This window comes from Sturnus vulgaris, chromosome 7 (genome assembly GCF_052056855.1).
Source record: "Sturnus vulgaris isolate bStuVul1 chromosome 7, bStuVul1.hap1, whole genome shotgun sequence".
Taxonomy (NCBI): domain Eukaryota; kingdom Metazoa; phylum Chordata; class Aves; order Passeriformes; family Sturnidae; genus Sturnus; species Sturnus vulgaris.
In genome coordinates, this window is record NC_142249.1 from 10,923,991 (window position 1) to 10,937,561 (window position 13,571).

General features: G+C 39.6%; 1 protein-coding gene and 1 long non-coding RNA gene across 3 annotated transcripts; one reads left to right on the forward strand and one right to left on the reverse strand.

Moving 5' to 3' along the window:
* Positions 1–864: 864 nt before the first annotated feature.
* MSTN (myostatin) lies at positions 865–6,986 on the reverse strand. Of its 2 annotated transcripts, none has more exons than XM_014880960.2 (3): positions 6,511–6,986; positions 4,327–4,700; positions 865–2,266 (listed from the first exon to the last, which is right to left on the reverse strand). In XM_014880960.2, the coding sequence occupies exons 1-3, from the start codon at positions 6,881–6,883 to the stop codon at positions 1,886–1,888; spliced, it is 1,128 nt and encodes a 375-aa protein (XP_014736446.1). In that variant the 5' UTR covers positions 6,884–6,986; the 3' UTR covers positions 865–1,885. The 2 variants fall into 2 exon arrangements, with proteins under 2 accessions (XP_014736446.1, XP_014736447.1); XM_014880961.2 differs by having other exon boundaries at positions 4,327–4,403; positions 6,511–6,905.
* Positions 6,512–12,868, forward strand: LOC148223151 (uncharacterized). The gene is made up of 3 exons (XR_015804782.1): positions 6,512–6,850; positions 9,905–10,002; positions 12,673–12,868. It is a non-coding gene; the product is annotated as an uncharacterized LOC148223151 (long non-coding RNA).
* The last annotated feature ends 703 nt before the right edge of the window (positions 12,869–13,571 follow it).

Here is a 13,571-nt window from a genome sequence, read left to right on the forward strand (position 1 = left end):
ATGCTCGGACACAGCTTTAGCAGAACTCCTAATCATTCAAAAAGAAATTGCAGAAAATCTGTTTGCTTTTAAATTTCAAACCTCATCACTCAGACTTTAAGTTTTAATGTCCTTACATACAAATTTTTAAAAAAGTAAAAAACTCAATACAAAATATTTACCACCGAGGCAGAAAATATATAAAAAAGGAAGGGAAAGTAAATCAAGCAGTTTTGCAATTTTAGGGTGGTTTTACACAAAGGAAAATTCAAAGCTGAATTCTGGAATATAACAAAAACGTGCATCATACTAACATGAAGATGTTCTAACAGTGATTGTGTTGTCTTAACAAACACCTGGTTTATCAGTTCTATTTCACATGTGAAATAAAATGGACTTTATAGCAAATAGATCTTTTTAATTTCAATTAACAATTTTTTACTATAAGGAAAATGTACAGAATTTGTATGGAAATCCATGTGCTATGTTTACTCAAATACAGAAAATACTTTGCTGCAAACTTTTAAATATAATAAAATGCATTTAATAGCAATCTTTTGTGGTATCATCATTATTTATGAACATAACATTCAAAGTACGGAAATTCAGTTGTGGATCAAAATGACCATAAAAACAGTAACCCAAAGAACCTTATAAACATGTCAACAGCCATCATTTATCCTAGATGGCTCATACCAATGTAAAAAACATATAAAATGTAGAATAATTCTCAACATATGGTTTACTTTGTTGCATTGTTCCTACATATTATCTGTGTTAAAATCCAGAAAATTATATTATGAAGAGAATATTGGGGTTTTTTTATTAAGCTAAAGTACAGGTTAAAGTAATTCTTTTCTTGTGATGAACATATACCAACAGTGATTAAAAAATAAACATTTATTTACAAAATATTGATGCATACATATTACACAAGTCAGTTATATCAAAGTGGTTTTTAAACAATATCTGTAGCAACCAACTATTTGCATTGGTTTACCATAGTGCAAACGGTAATGTTGCAAAGGCAGGTTAAAATGTGGGATTGCAATTTGAATGTTGGATTTCTCTGCTGCCTTCTGTTTTTCTATGTCTAGAAAACTATTCCTTTCCATTAAAAAAAAAAAATCTATTTCTTGCGAATGTTGAATAGTTGAATACCTGAGGATAGGGCAAATTCGTTATTAAGCCTAAATTCTTTCACTTATATAACTATCTTTCTATTTACTCAGCCTGCTTACGTAGCACCATTGCCATTGGTTACTAACATACTAATGAGGAGAAGGAATGGAAACACGCTAAATACACTATGCCATCCCTAATTTCAGGGTTTGTCCATTTATGTGGAATTTCATCTGATACATTTCACAAGTCTGCACTATATATTCAAGTGTTTAAGGATGATTCTGGTGGTATTGTATAGTGGCATATATGTTACCAGTATATACGTTCCTGTAAATATGATATTAAGTGGAGCTGTGAATAAAGGAACCTAAAAGCCTGCTCCTTCTGTCCTCAGGTGAGAAGGAGCTTGCTTTTGTTTACCAATGTGTACTGAAACCTGCATATAAATTTGCATCCAAATGACTGAATATTGATTCCCTCATAATGCAAGAACTTCGTGGATTAAATCCGGTGATTTTGATTGTAGCTTTTCTGTTTTGCTGGCTCACAAGCAGCCATCAGGTAATTACATTGTCCTTTAGTTCACGTTCCGTAGGTGGTGCTGGGAGCACACAGGAGGTCGGCAATGCCTTGCGTACGTAACTTCACAGTTTGAAAGACTGGTGAGGGGGAATAACTCTTTTTCTATTTTTTTCTCTTTTTCTTTATTCTTTTTTTTCTTTTTTTTTTTTTTTTTTGGTAGCTTCCACGATCTGTGAAGCGGGGGATCCCACGAGGAGCCTCACGAGCAGCCGCAGCGATCTACAACCATGGCTGGTATCTTGCCGTAGATGATTTGCTCTTTGCCGTTGAAGTAGAGCATGTTGATGGGGGACATCTTGGTGGGCGTGCAGCAGGGCCCCGCCGAGCCCCTGGGGTTGGCTTGGTGCACGAGGTGGGTGTGCGGGTACTTTTGTAAAAACACAAATTCACATTCTCCGGAGCAATAGTTGGCTTTGTATCTTTTAGGAGCGATAATCCAATCCCATCCGAAGGCTTCGAAATCCACCGTCAGCGGGTAGCGGCAACATCGGGACTCCGTCGAGTGCTCGTCACAGTCGAGACCGAAATCTCTGCGGGACCGTTTCGGTGTGTCTGTGACTCTGACCTCCAAAAATGGGTTCTGTGAGAAGAGGAGAAGGAATTGGAATCATCTCGGAGGTAAGGACAAGCTCACTAAAAACACTCAATGTTTTAGATGTAGAGGCATCAAATTAATGTTCTGAAATGAAGTTTGCAAACAAAATTTGACCTATAATTATGTTTGTAGTTATCTCTGAATTTCCCTGCTGTTTCTCTATTCAGAGCTTTAAGACCTGAGTATTTGTCCCTGAAATCACCACTGTCTCAGTGCTAGCGTCTTTAACTGCTATAAGAACATTCCAAAAATTTGGATTCTGGATTTTTACTTTTGTGTGGATTTTGTTAGTTAGTTTGCTTTAAACTCCATAGTAAGAACTTTAGTGAGTCCTTCTGAAATTCCCTTCATTAAAATCATATTGAATTCAGGCTTCCTGGATATCAAGGAAAGTTTTTTGTCCAGACAAAGGAGGACAAAAGTTGCTCTTCTATTGCTGCCATACTTGAATGACTTTATGACTGAATAAATTTGGAGGGGCAGCTAAATATTTTGACTCCTGGACAAGTAGTGTGGCCAGGAATGTACTTTTGGCAGATCTCTGAACCACATGCCTCCTACCGAAGGTGTGTTTCCACAGTCACCAACTGAGACTAGAAGGAAATTGCAACCCTCACAATCATGAGTTTGAAAAAGTTCCCAAAGTTGCTTGCTTCCACACGCTGATTTCTGCCCCATGTGTTGGTTTGGCCCTGATGGGGCCATCCCATGTAGACCATTCCTCAGGAGTAACAGCCCAGCTATCTTTGTTACACAGGTTTCCCTCTCCCCAGATACCTGCTAGCTGTGGAGCTGCTGGAAGTGCCCTTTCCAAAGGTCAATTATATGGGGAGGTGTTTGGTGAGAGGGGCACCCTTGTGCTGGAAAGGGAACTGCTGGAGGGAAGAGAGAAGAGATTTCCTCTCCCATTTTCAGCTGTGCCTCTAACCCTGCTCTACTGCTGAGATGTTTATTTATAGATGATGATAGCCATGGGTTATCTGTGTCTATCATCATTTGAATGGATAGAGGTGGTGAGGACATTCCTGATCATGATATCCAGCTGGCCTGCTTCAAATACAGGAGATCCACATTTGTATTGGATGTACAGTCAAGATCTCACAGTTTTTCTTTTAAGCACTTTTAAATTATATTGCTGTGAAGTTCCATAAATATGGTTGGACACAATGGTCTTTTCCAACCTAAATATTTCTGTGATCAACAGATTTATCTGCATCATAGAAGGAAAAGTAGAATAATATTCTTCATTCTTTATTCAAAAGGAGGTATCACTTGGTTGTGATAAGTTCAGAAACTTGTGTAGGTTGTAGACGATTAGTGATTTACACAAACAAATGGCAAGGGAAATGCTGTAGTTTCACTTCAGGTTTACTTCAGGTGTACTTGTAGGTACACTTCAGATTTAATTTGTTCATCTATTCTTATAAAAACAAACCAGATAGTTATTTTGTACTTTCTTATCATAATGACTCGATTATTGTATCAAGCAGAATTTCTCTATTCAGACTGTTTTACTAGGTAGAATGATTCACTCTACCAAATACTGAAAGGTAAAGAACTTTACATTATGAAGATCTGTTCTCACCTTCATAAAGAGATAATTTTTTTTGTTGTTTATAGAAAATATGTGCATAGAGAGTATGTAGGAACTCTGCCTTCTCAGCAATACTGGGGGCATCCTTCCTAACCAGTGAAAGAATCTAAAGACTGCTCTTTATGTGGAATAGCTGCTTATTAAGCAGTATTTGCTCTCAAAATTGAAAACAATGTTACTTTGATAGTATCATCCATCAGTAATTGCCAAAACCTTTTCTGGTCAATGTCTCATAATGTCTTTGAGATACTGCAATTTCCCTCAATTTTTTAGATAGGGAAACGGAGGCAGAGGAATGCTGTTGATTTTTGGCATGATCAGAGAGCAAAGAATGAAAGAATTGGATATACAGAACTTTTATCTTCCATTCCTTAAACAATGCATTCATTTTATCCTTAAAACAGAACTTAAATGCTTTTCAGTGAAATGGGATTTTTCTAAATAGACTTACCAATCCATCTTCCCCCGGTCCTGGGAAAGTTACAGCAAGATTCCGTCCGTTCTCATCAAAAGCTTTTATTTCGATGCCTAAATTGGATTCAGGCTGTTTGAGCCAATTTTGCAACACTGTCTTCACATCAATACTCTGCCAAATACCGGTGCCTGGGTTCATGTCAAGTTTCAAAGATCGAATTCCAGTATATCTTGTGCCATCTTTCATGGGTTTAATAAGTCTCAGGATCTGCACAAACACCGTTGTAGGTTTTTGGACTTGCCTCAAGTATATCCACAATTGTGCTTTTACTACTTTGTTATATTGTATTTTAGAGCTAAACTTAAAGAAGCAACATTTTGGTTTTCCCTCCATTTGTACAAGAAAATCAGCTATAAATGAATGGAAAGAACAGATTACTGAACACGGAACAAGAAAAAATGCGTATATAAACCTGACTATTTTTTTCAGACTGTATAGAAAATATTACAATAGGTTATAAAGAGTAGCAGTAACAAAGTGGATTTAACTTAATTCATTTCCTATGGTTTACACTCTGCAGCAAGTTTAGTGGATGTCAACAAAATAATTATTCTATCACCTACTAACAATTCACTTCTGCTGGTCACCTCCTGAGGACCTCCATAAAGCATGCAGAATAGCAACTTTGCATAAGCTGACTCAACACGTGTGTGGTGATCCAGCTATTTCTAATTTACTCCAAAGCCTCAGCCTGCTGCTGACCATACAGCCCTGGGCAAACTGCACAAGCACTTGCATTTCTTTTCTCAGTGGGAAGAAAATAATTGAGGGGATTAATATAAGGATCATTTTGTTTTCATTTGAATAATATTAGAGGAAAGTCACGTGCAGTGCTGTGTTCCTCCTTCCTGTAGCCTGTGATGCAGCTGTCATACCTAGTCATGGCAATATCTTTCCATGCCAGGATAAAATGGGTAGTACTAATCCTAAATGGTGCAGGGCTTTAACGTTCATAAATCTCATCACTTAAGATACCTGTCTCTTTAGTGCATTTAAAATAGCTCAAGGGCTTTTTGTAAGAAGTAGGAAACGAACTCAGAGCAATGAAATACGACTTTTCTTCAGTCACTGTAACTATGTAGAAGTTTGATTAAAAATAGTTACAAAGCCTTGAACATAAAAGTCTGGAATAAAAGTGCAGGTAGACCTCAGCTTTGTGATAAGGCTGCAGTAAAATAATGCTATTAAGTGCCCATCTTAATAATTACTAAGCTGAAAAATTGCACTGAAAAATTTACTTTTTCGTCTCTGGGTTCATTTTTAACTGGTGAGAGCAGCTGATTTTATTATAGTCTGCATATCATAATGATATCTGTAACTGCTAACATGCCTTATATGTCCTGTCATATTTTTCCTTTTTGACATCATATTCATAAGTGTTATTTAAAAAAACAGCTGCCATAGTCAAATACTTTAGCTGATGAAGAACATAAGATACTACAGTATTAGCTGTGCAAAAGATACTTGATAGGAGCCATAGCAGATGTTTAGCACTCAGAAGATAACTCAGAATCTGCTCATTCAGTAAATGCCTTCATTCTTCCTTGGCACGATTACGTGAGCTGATTGCTGTAGCACGGACATTTTTACATTTAATCTGTTACACACATATTTGTTTTAAATATATGGTTTTAACTCCGAGGTGGGTGGTGCTAGTTTATGGGATCAGCAAAGAGGCAAGAATTTAACTCTCTGCTTGCACTTGCTGTAGCATGTTGCAGTTAGGTAGGTGCAGTGCTCTAAGCTGCATTTCTGATGATTTCTATTGCTTCTAAAAATACTGGCCAGTGAAACCTCCCTCACAAAAATATAGTTCTCTCGTTATCTGCACTTGTACTTCATATTCGTGAGAGGAAATGCCCCGAGTGCTGCAGATAACGAAGTTGACTAAACTGCAGATCTCCCTTTGCTTTCTAAGGCAATGGGCAAATCCTAAGTGCTACAGGGCACACACATTATAAGGAGAGTAAAACAAAGGCTCGCCACACAGTCATCTGAACCTGGCTCAAATTCTTTAGAAATAACGCTCTCCTCCCTCCCTCCAGCAGACTTCAGCCAGCAGCCTGTTGGGAGAGCCTGAGGAGGAGTTGTGTGGCTCCACAGCAGGGAGATAACTCTGTCGGAGGGGTAGTGGGAGGCGAAAGAAGCAGGGTTACTTACACTCTGTAGGCATTGTGATAATCGTTTCGGTGGTGGCATGATAGTCATCATCTTCCAAAGAGCCATCGCTACTGTCATCTCTCTGCACATCATACTGATCAATCAGTTCCTGCAGTGGAGGAGCCTTGGGTAAAAGTTGTTTAATAACATCCCTGCTAATGTTAGGCGCTTGTTCCAGACGCAGTTTGCTGAGGATTTGAATTTTTATGGCTTCTATTCTGGAGGATTTTGTATTCTGTCTCCACGTACAAGCATTGCACAGTCCGTCCTTTTCAGCGTTCTCTGTGGGCTGACCACTGTCATCAAGAGCCACCGGATCAACTGAAATCAGCACGAACAGGTAAATAGAAGCATAGAGCGCTAGCTTTTGCATGATCTCACATTCAGTGCAGCACTTTTCCCTTCTTTTTTTTTTTTTTTCCCCCTCCCCCTTTCCCTTTCGGTACTAAACAGATCCGTGAAAGCAAATGCAATCTGAGAGACAGCTTGCCACACTGGTGTACCTTATATATTCCAAGGGGGCTTTTTATACTCCAACTTTGATTAGGCTCATGTCGTCAAACCCGACGATTGGTTGCTGTCCCAACAATGAATCTGGCTGTCAGAGGGTAAAGCCCTGTCGATCACAAGTCACTAGACAGCGTTTAGTTACAGCCAAGGGTGAACTGATTTATCTGGGTACTTCTCAGAGGATATGCCTTCACATTCTGAAAGGATATATTTCCAAGTATTGTGGGCAGCAGTACTGAAAGACAGCACTGTCATTCTTAAATATTATACCAACTGTGTACTTGTACAATGAATCAAGAGAAACCTTGCTCCAAACTTGCTTTAGGCTTCTACCAATCTTTCTGCCTTGAAAGTTTGTTCTATTTGAAAGAAAATCCCGAGGGGTTACTTTTAGCAGGCAGGAAAATAATACTTTAGAAACGGATTGCAAAGAGTACTAATTTATGTTGTTCAACAACTAATATATATTCAGCAGTTCCTATTTCAGAAAATGTTACTGAGTTTTCCTAGCTAAAGCAGTATTGGAGATTTTGTTCATATCTGACACTATGCAAATGCCTGTCTTAATTGTTTGTTCCTTTAGCAGGTATCAAAATCCACAGAACAAATTCTTTACTGAATTAACACTCAGTAATGAAAAATGAGTCTGTCCCCTCTTCATGCTGTCACCAGAATCCTGGGCAGTAAATTAAGTATCTTTAGTAGCAAAGGTATTTTTAAGGAATATCTTTAGCTACTCACTCTATTATTACACAGGAATAGTTCAACTGGCTTTTTTCAGTATTGGTGAAAACATTAAAAGACAAAATATTTAAATATCTATTGTGTATCTCTCTTCTTTTTCCATGTAACCTTTTATTTCTCTTCAAAATGTCTCTGTATTATGCCAGCTTAAGCAATATCTCTGTGCTTTTTTACTTTCACTCAAATACTTAGAAACTCTCTTATGTCCTGCTTATATGTTAAAAATGCAGGTAAAATATGCTTTCTGCATAAGAGAGATACATCTCTGTGTGATTGTATACATTATGGCTTATAAAAATCTTACATTTGATCTTAAAATCAGATGTAGTTGACATTTGATGTGCTGTTAGCAATAATTATGGAACTCACACTTCGTGTGGGGGATGAGGGGGCTACTATTCAACACAGGCTGCATGTCACAGCAAACAGAAACGCTGAAATTGGTATGTGTTGTATATATTTGTATATTTGGAATCTGTGTATTACAGCAAGGGCAAATTCTGGAATTTCATGCAATTTGACAAAGTTTGCCTAAGTTAGGACTGAATTTTCAGTTTCTCGTGGAGTTTCTTTTCTTTTCCCATTCTGAGTACACCTAAAAATGTCAGACAAGGGTTTTGCATGTGCTCATGTAGGAAAAATGTTGGTATAAGTAAAGACGTGGACAGAACCGTCTATTTTTTTTTCCTGCCAGGTCATTCATATTCTTCTTGTATCACCTCTCCAGGGCATGAAAATTCACTGTACACCACAGAACTGAGCCTAATATTCAGCTCATAATCAGTGACATAAATCACAAGTATTCAATTGAAATTGATTGTCCTACCCTGATGTAAAATTGATGCGAGTAATAGATGTATCAGGCTCACACATTCCAGGCATATAGCTTTAGGGTCAGACCCTGATATTCTGATTTTAACCAAAACCCATGTTTAAAGCAAGCAGTTTGCTGCCTTAGTTCCTGAGCATTTGATTTTTACACAGAGACTGATGCAGCTACTCTCAACATGTGGTAACACAAATGGGCCATGGTTCACTGGAACAAGAAGTCAGGAGTTTGCAGTGCAGACTGCCTGCCATGCCTGTAACATCTTTAAACCAGACTCAGTGTATTTCAAGTGCTAGAAAGTGTTTTTATGGAAGATGCATTGGATGATTCACAGTAAGAATCTTTCTGAAAAGCACTGATCTGTTAGTGAATTTTGGGGAGATTTAAGTGGAGGGTTGTTCACTATTTCTACAGCTAATGTCATAATAAAGTTATTTTTAATTATTTCTCTATTTTAAACTGAACTTATCCGTATGGCTATAGAAGGGAATCTACCCCAAGTGCAAACTTTGACAGGTACCAGGTTTCACACCAGAAACAGTTTAAGATAATGATCCATCAATAATGATGGAAATAATGGTGCAGTCATTGATATGAAGGTAATTCAGTGTTCTGGCAGCCCATGGCTAAAAGCCACTTGTGAGGGAGAGGGGCAGAAGAGGTGCTCAGCAGAGCAGATCCTCAGCACCGTGATCCTCTTGGGCTGTGCTCTGCAGCCACACTGGGACCTCACCTGCTCCTTCTCCTGCCAGTCCTCCTGGCCAGCATGAACGTGCAGAGCTTTAAGGTTCCTTTCCCGTCTTCTGCAGAGAGTCCATCAATCTGCAAGCAAGAGTCCCTTTGCTTCCTTCTGTGCAGCATTTATTTATGGCTGCAGGACCAAGGCTCTCTCCTGTAAGCCCCAGGGAGCTCTGAGCAAGGGCTCAGCTTGCTCTCAGGTGACACGTGGTGGCAAACAGCCCCTGCTGAGCGCTGCTGTTTAGGAGGCAGCAATAGCAGCCAGAGTGGTGACACAGGGACTGGGGGTGACAAAAGCACCCCAAAATTCACCAGCAGCTGCAATTACAGAGAGCAATACTTTTCCATTTCCCTCATAAAATGCATTTCATACGTGCTCTGAATAACTCTAGGCTGTTAGTAGAATACTTTTCATCTTTTCTCGTTGCTGGCTTATTCTTTTTCTCTGAAATTAGAAGAATTTAGGAAAGAGCACAAAGAGCTGCACTTGATCAAGAGCTATTGAAGGATGTAATTTATTTCATAATAGTAATAGAGTATGTGATTTATTTTTCTGTCTGTCTGGCATTGTAGTGGTTTTGGAGAAACTGTGATGACTACAAGTGATGAAAAGCGATGACTACAGAAGTAGGTGATAGAAGAGAAAAAAAAAGAAGTGATGAAGAGACCAGGTAAAAGTTGTTCTAAAATTTATTAGGCAAAAAAAATTTTAAAAACCCCAACAACAACAAAACCCTAACATATTATCACTAGCAAAACTAAAGAAGAGTTAAAAATGAAATGCACATCTTACTGAACTTTATGGCATTTTAATATTATCTTTGGGATTTGTGTCATTCTACCCGTTGTGCCTGCCAATAGTGAATAGTATTCCCAATCCTGACTATGAGCAGATGATGGCTCAGGCCCCCAAAATCAAGCACTGCAAGAATGTTCCTTTGCAAAGGAAAAAAAGCATACATCTGTCTACCTGGCAACTTCTCCTCTACTTTCCCCCTTCCACCACGAGCTTTTGGAAAACCTTAAAAAAAAAGTCTAAAAAAAAAAAGGAAAAAGAAACCAAACCCACCCCTAACAAATTTGATAAAGAGGTTTCAAAGACATGCTGTAACTGCAAGCTCTGTGGAAAAACAGTGACTGTGCAGAGGAAAAGGAGATTACTAATGCCCTCCCTGAGGAGAAGGCGAGCAGAGCCCAAGCATTACCCATCGTTTTTGGCAGGCTGCGCTCAGGCAGAGCGCTCAGCACGCCGCTCGCCCTGCAGCATCCCAGCCTGTCACCCCTGCCCGGCCAGCAGCGCAGGGACAGCAGGCTGCGAGCTCAGCTGCTCTTGGGGGAGGACCAAACGGACATGGAAGGCAACCAGGACATTTCTGAGAAAAGGGAGAGTTACAGGGGTGTGAAGGAGCTGCTTTCCTGGCAGGGGAGGAAAGGGACATGGGTTATAACCCTGCCAGTAACTGGACGACTTCATCCTGCTGTAGGCTACATTTTCAAACACTTCCTTACAGCCTGCAGGACCAGAAACTCACTTTTCTTTATTCTTATTTAAGTTAAATGAAATCGTTCTCATAGTTGACTCACCTCAGAAGGTAGAACTGGAAGAAACAAAGCAGGTGTTGCAAAATGCACTGTCAATCTGTGATTGCTGCTTGTGTTGATGTCAAGTCCTACCTCTGAACCAGTTGGCTTCTCTCCCTGGTTTGCTTATAAGGAGGAGATAACATTCCTCCTGAGCTGCTGAGGAAGGTACTAATTGAGTAAGCTTTCCTCTCGCTTTTGTCAGCACAAAGTCTAAATCCAAGAATAGCAAAATGAAATGGATAGAAAACTCCATTTTAAATCTTTTTGGACTAGACTCATCTCTCTCTTTGCTGCTATAAACTGGATATTATATTTGTGCATTTATTTTGTTTGGAACAGTTAAATATGAATAGAAAAATTCGGACATATCATAAAATGTATTGCAGTTAGGGTGTTTCAAGTGCTCAACTATGAGTCCAGCTCACTAGGTGCTTTCTCTTAGCCACCTGTATAGCAGATAAATGCATTACTTTGAATCACAAATCAGATATAAGACCATGTCTATAAAACACCTAAAAAGAACTCTTGCAATAACAAAATGCCTATGGAAGCATCATCCCAATTACATTATGTAAATGCATCTACTGTAAGGCAAACACAGCCACTTTTAAACTTATTACCATGAACTAAAATATGAAAGCTGTAACTCCTGTGAGTTCTTGCTCTGGAACAAATGGCCTGAAAGAGTTTGTCCTTTGCTACAGTTTTTTTTTTCCTAAAAAAGCAGTTATATATAACCTTCTAAACATTTCTGTATCAGCTACTGGAAGCCAACTTCATAGATGTTGATGATATGAATTTTTAATTCTCTCAGCTTACCAAGAATTAAATCCACCTTGGTTATACCAGCTCTGAGTTCTAGGCATCCTATTTCACACAGGAGAAGAGCAGGTGTGGCTCAGGGTATGGATGCCCTTGGTGCACTGCCATCTGGATGGGATATCCAGGATGGGTGTCCTGCAACTCCTTCTCAAGCCCTGCTGCCAGGTGGCTTTCCCATGAAGACCAAGGCATTCAGTGATTTGGGATTTTGAGTGGTCTCCCCCGAGGTGTACTTGGGCCTGTGGTTTGAGTACCAGGACAAAATGTCACTCTGTCTGGCACATGATTTCCTCCACTCAGGAGCTGTGGGTGTTGCACTAGTGAGTCCTGCCTGCTAAGAAATGTCTCACAAGCACTGGATAAAATGGGGGGAACAGGTCAAACTGGTGGCAAAGGGCTGCTGTGGCCATTTCAGCCCATCATGCACCTCTAGCTTGCCCAAGAGATGCTGCTGAGCACAGGATTTGGGGAAGTTGCACAGGATTACCTTCAGCTTCTGGCCATCTCCCTCCTGCCTGCAGCTTTTGTGTGCCTGTGGAATTAGGCCAAAAGTGCCCTGTTGCTTTTTCCTCTCCTGTGTGTTCCAGTACACATTGCTCCAGAACCAACCTGATATAATAGTTGAAATGAAACCTTGAAACAGATTGGGAAGTATATGAAATTCATTAAAAACTCTTAAGGAAATATGCTGTAGAGTGAAAGCTTCCAGTTTTTCTGAGTCCTTTTGTATTCAGGATTTTATTCTGCAGCCTGTACTATAGTGTCTATATATCTTATAATATATATTGTAAAAGAGCCCTGTTAAATCTACTTAATTCTAAGGATTCTGCCCTTCTTAAAGGATGCTGTCTTTTCTTTGCAGTTGTAGGTTTCTGCTTTTACCCAAAATTTCTGACATTCATCCTGACTTTCCTCTTCAATGTCTTTTAAAATAGCTGCATCAGCTGCTGCATCATGGATGGGAAACTTTGGATTCCTCTCAAGAGTTGTTACCGTGCTTGGAGAGGTTTCACTTGTGCATTTACACAATCAAAGTGCTTGAAATACCGAAATACTTTGTTTCGGCATCACTAGCTACAAGAATGCTCGCCTTTTCTCCGAGGCACAGCTCTTCGGAGGGGATTTTCACGCCAGGAGGTCAGTGATTTTGTGTGAGTGGCCTGTCCTCTGCTGGGTTCTTCTGGAACAGCATCTGCTGGGAAGAGAGGGCGGCTGCTCTGAAAAGTCTTTTTTCCTTTTGCTGTTTCTTTTTCCTTTTTTTTCTTTCTTTTCTTTTTTTCTTTTTTTTTTTTTTTATACACATAACTGGTCAAAACTCTCTGGTGTTTCCGGCTTGGCTCTGATCACTCACAACCCCCTGGCTCATCTGTGTAAGAATTCAAGTGTGCTCCAGCACAGCCAGTGTGTCAGAGCCACCAGCTCAGGGCTCTTGCTTGCATCCCATCCCTCTAACCCTGGCATGTCATCCCACAGCTTGTCAGGGCCAATCCTGATGTTATCCCCTCTCCCTTCTAGTCGAGTTGACAGCTCTGTCAATCAGCCTTGCTGGCTCATAAGCAAAGACCTTTGAGGAAGGTGAATTCCATCAATAAGATGCAGTAATGGTGAAATTAAGTTCTTTCCTTTCTGCCATGTGCTGGTCTGTGGTCCAAATTAGCTTTAGACAGGCTAATTTGAGGCAAATGCCACTAGGGATTGAATGAAAACTGGTGGTAACATTCTCCAAGAAATCAAGCAACATTCAGATCTGCAGTCATCCATGAAGGCCTTTGAATCTGAGATTCATCAGCAAAGGTCAAATTTCCAACTTAGAGCTAGGCTACCCAATTCAATT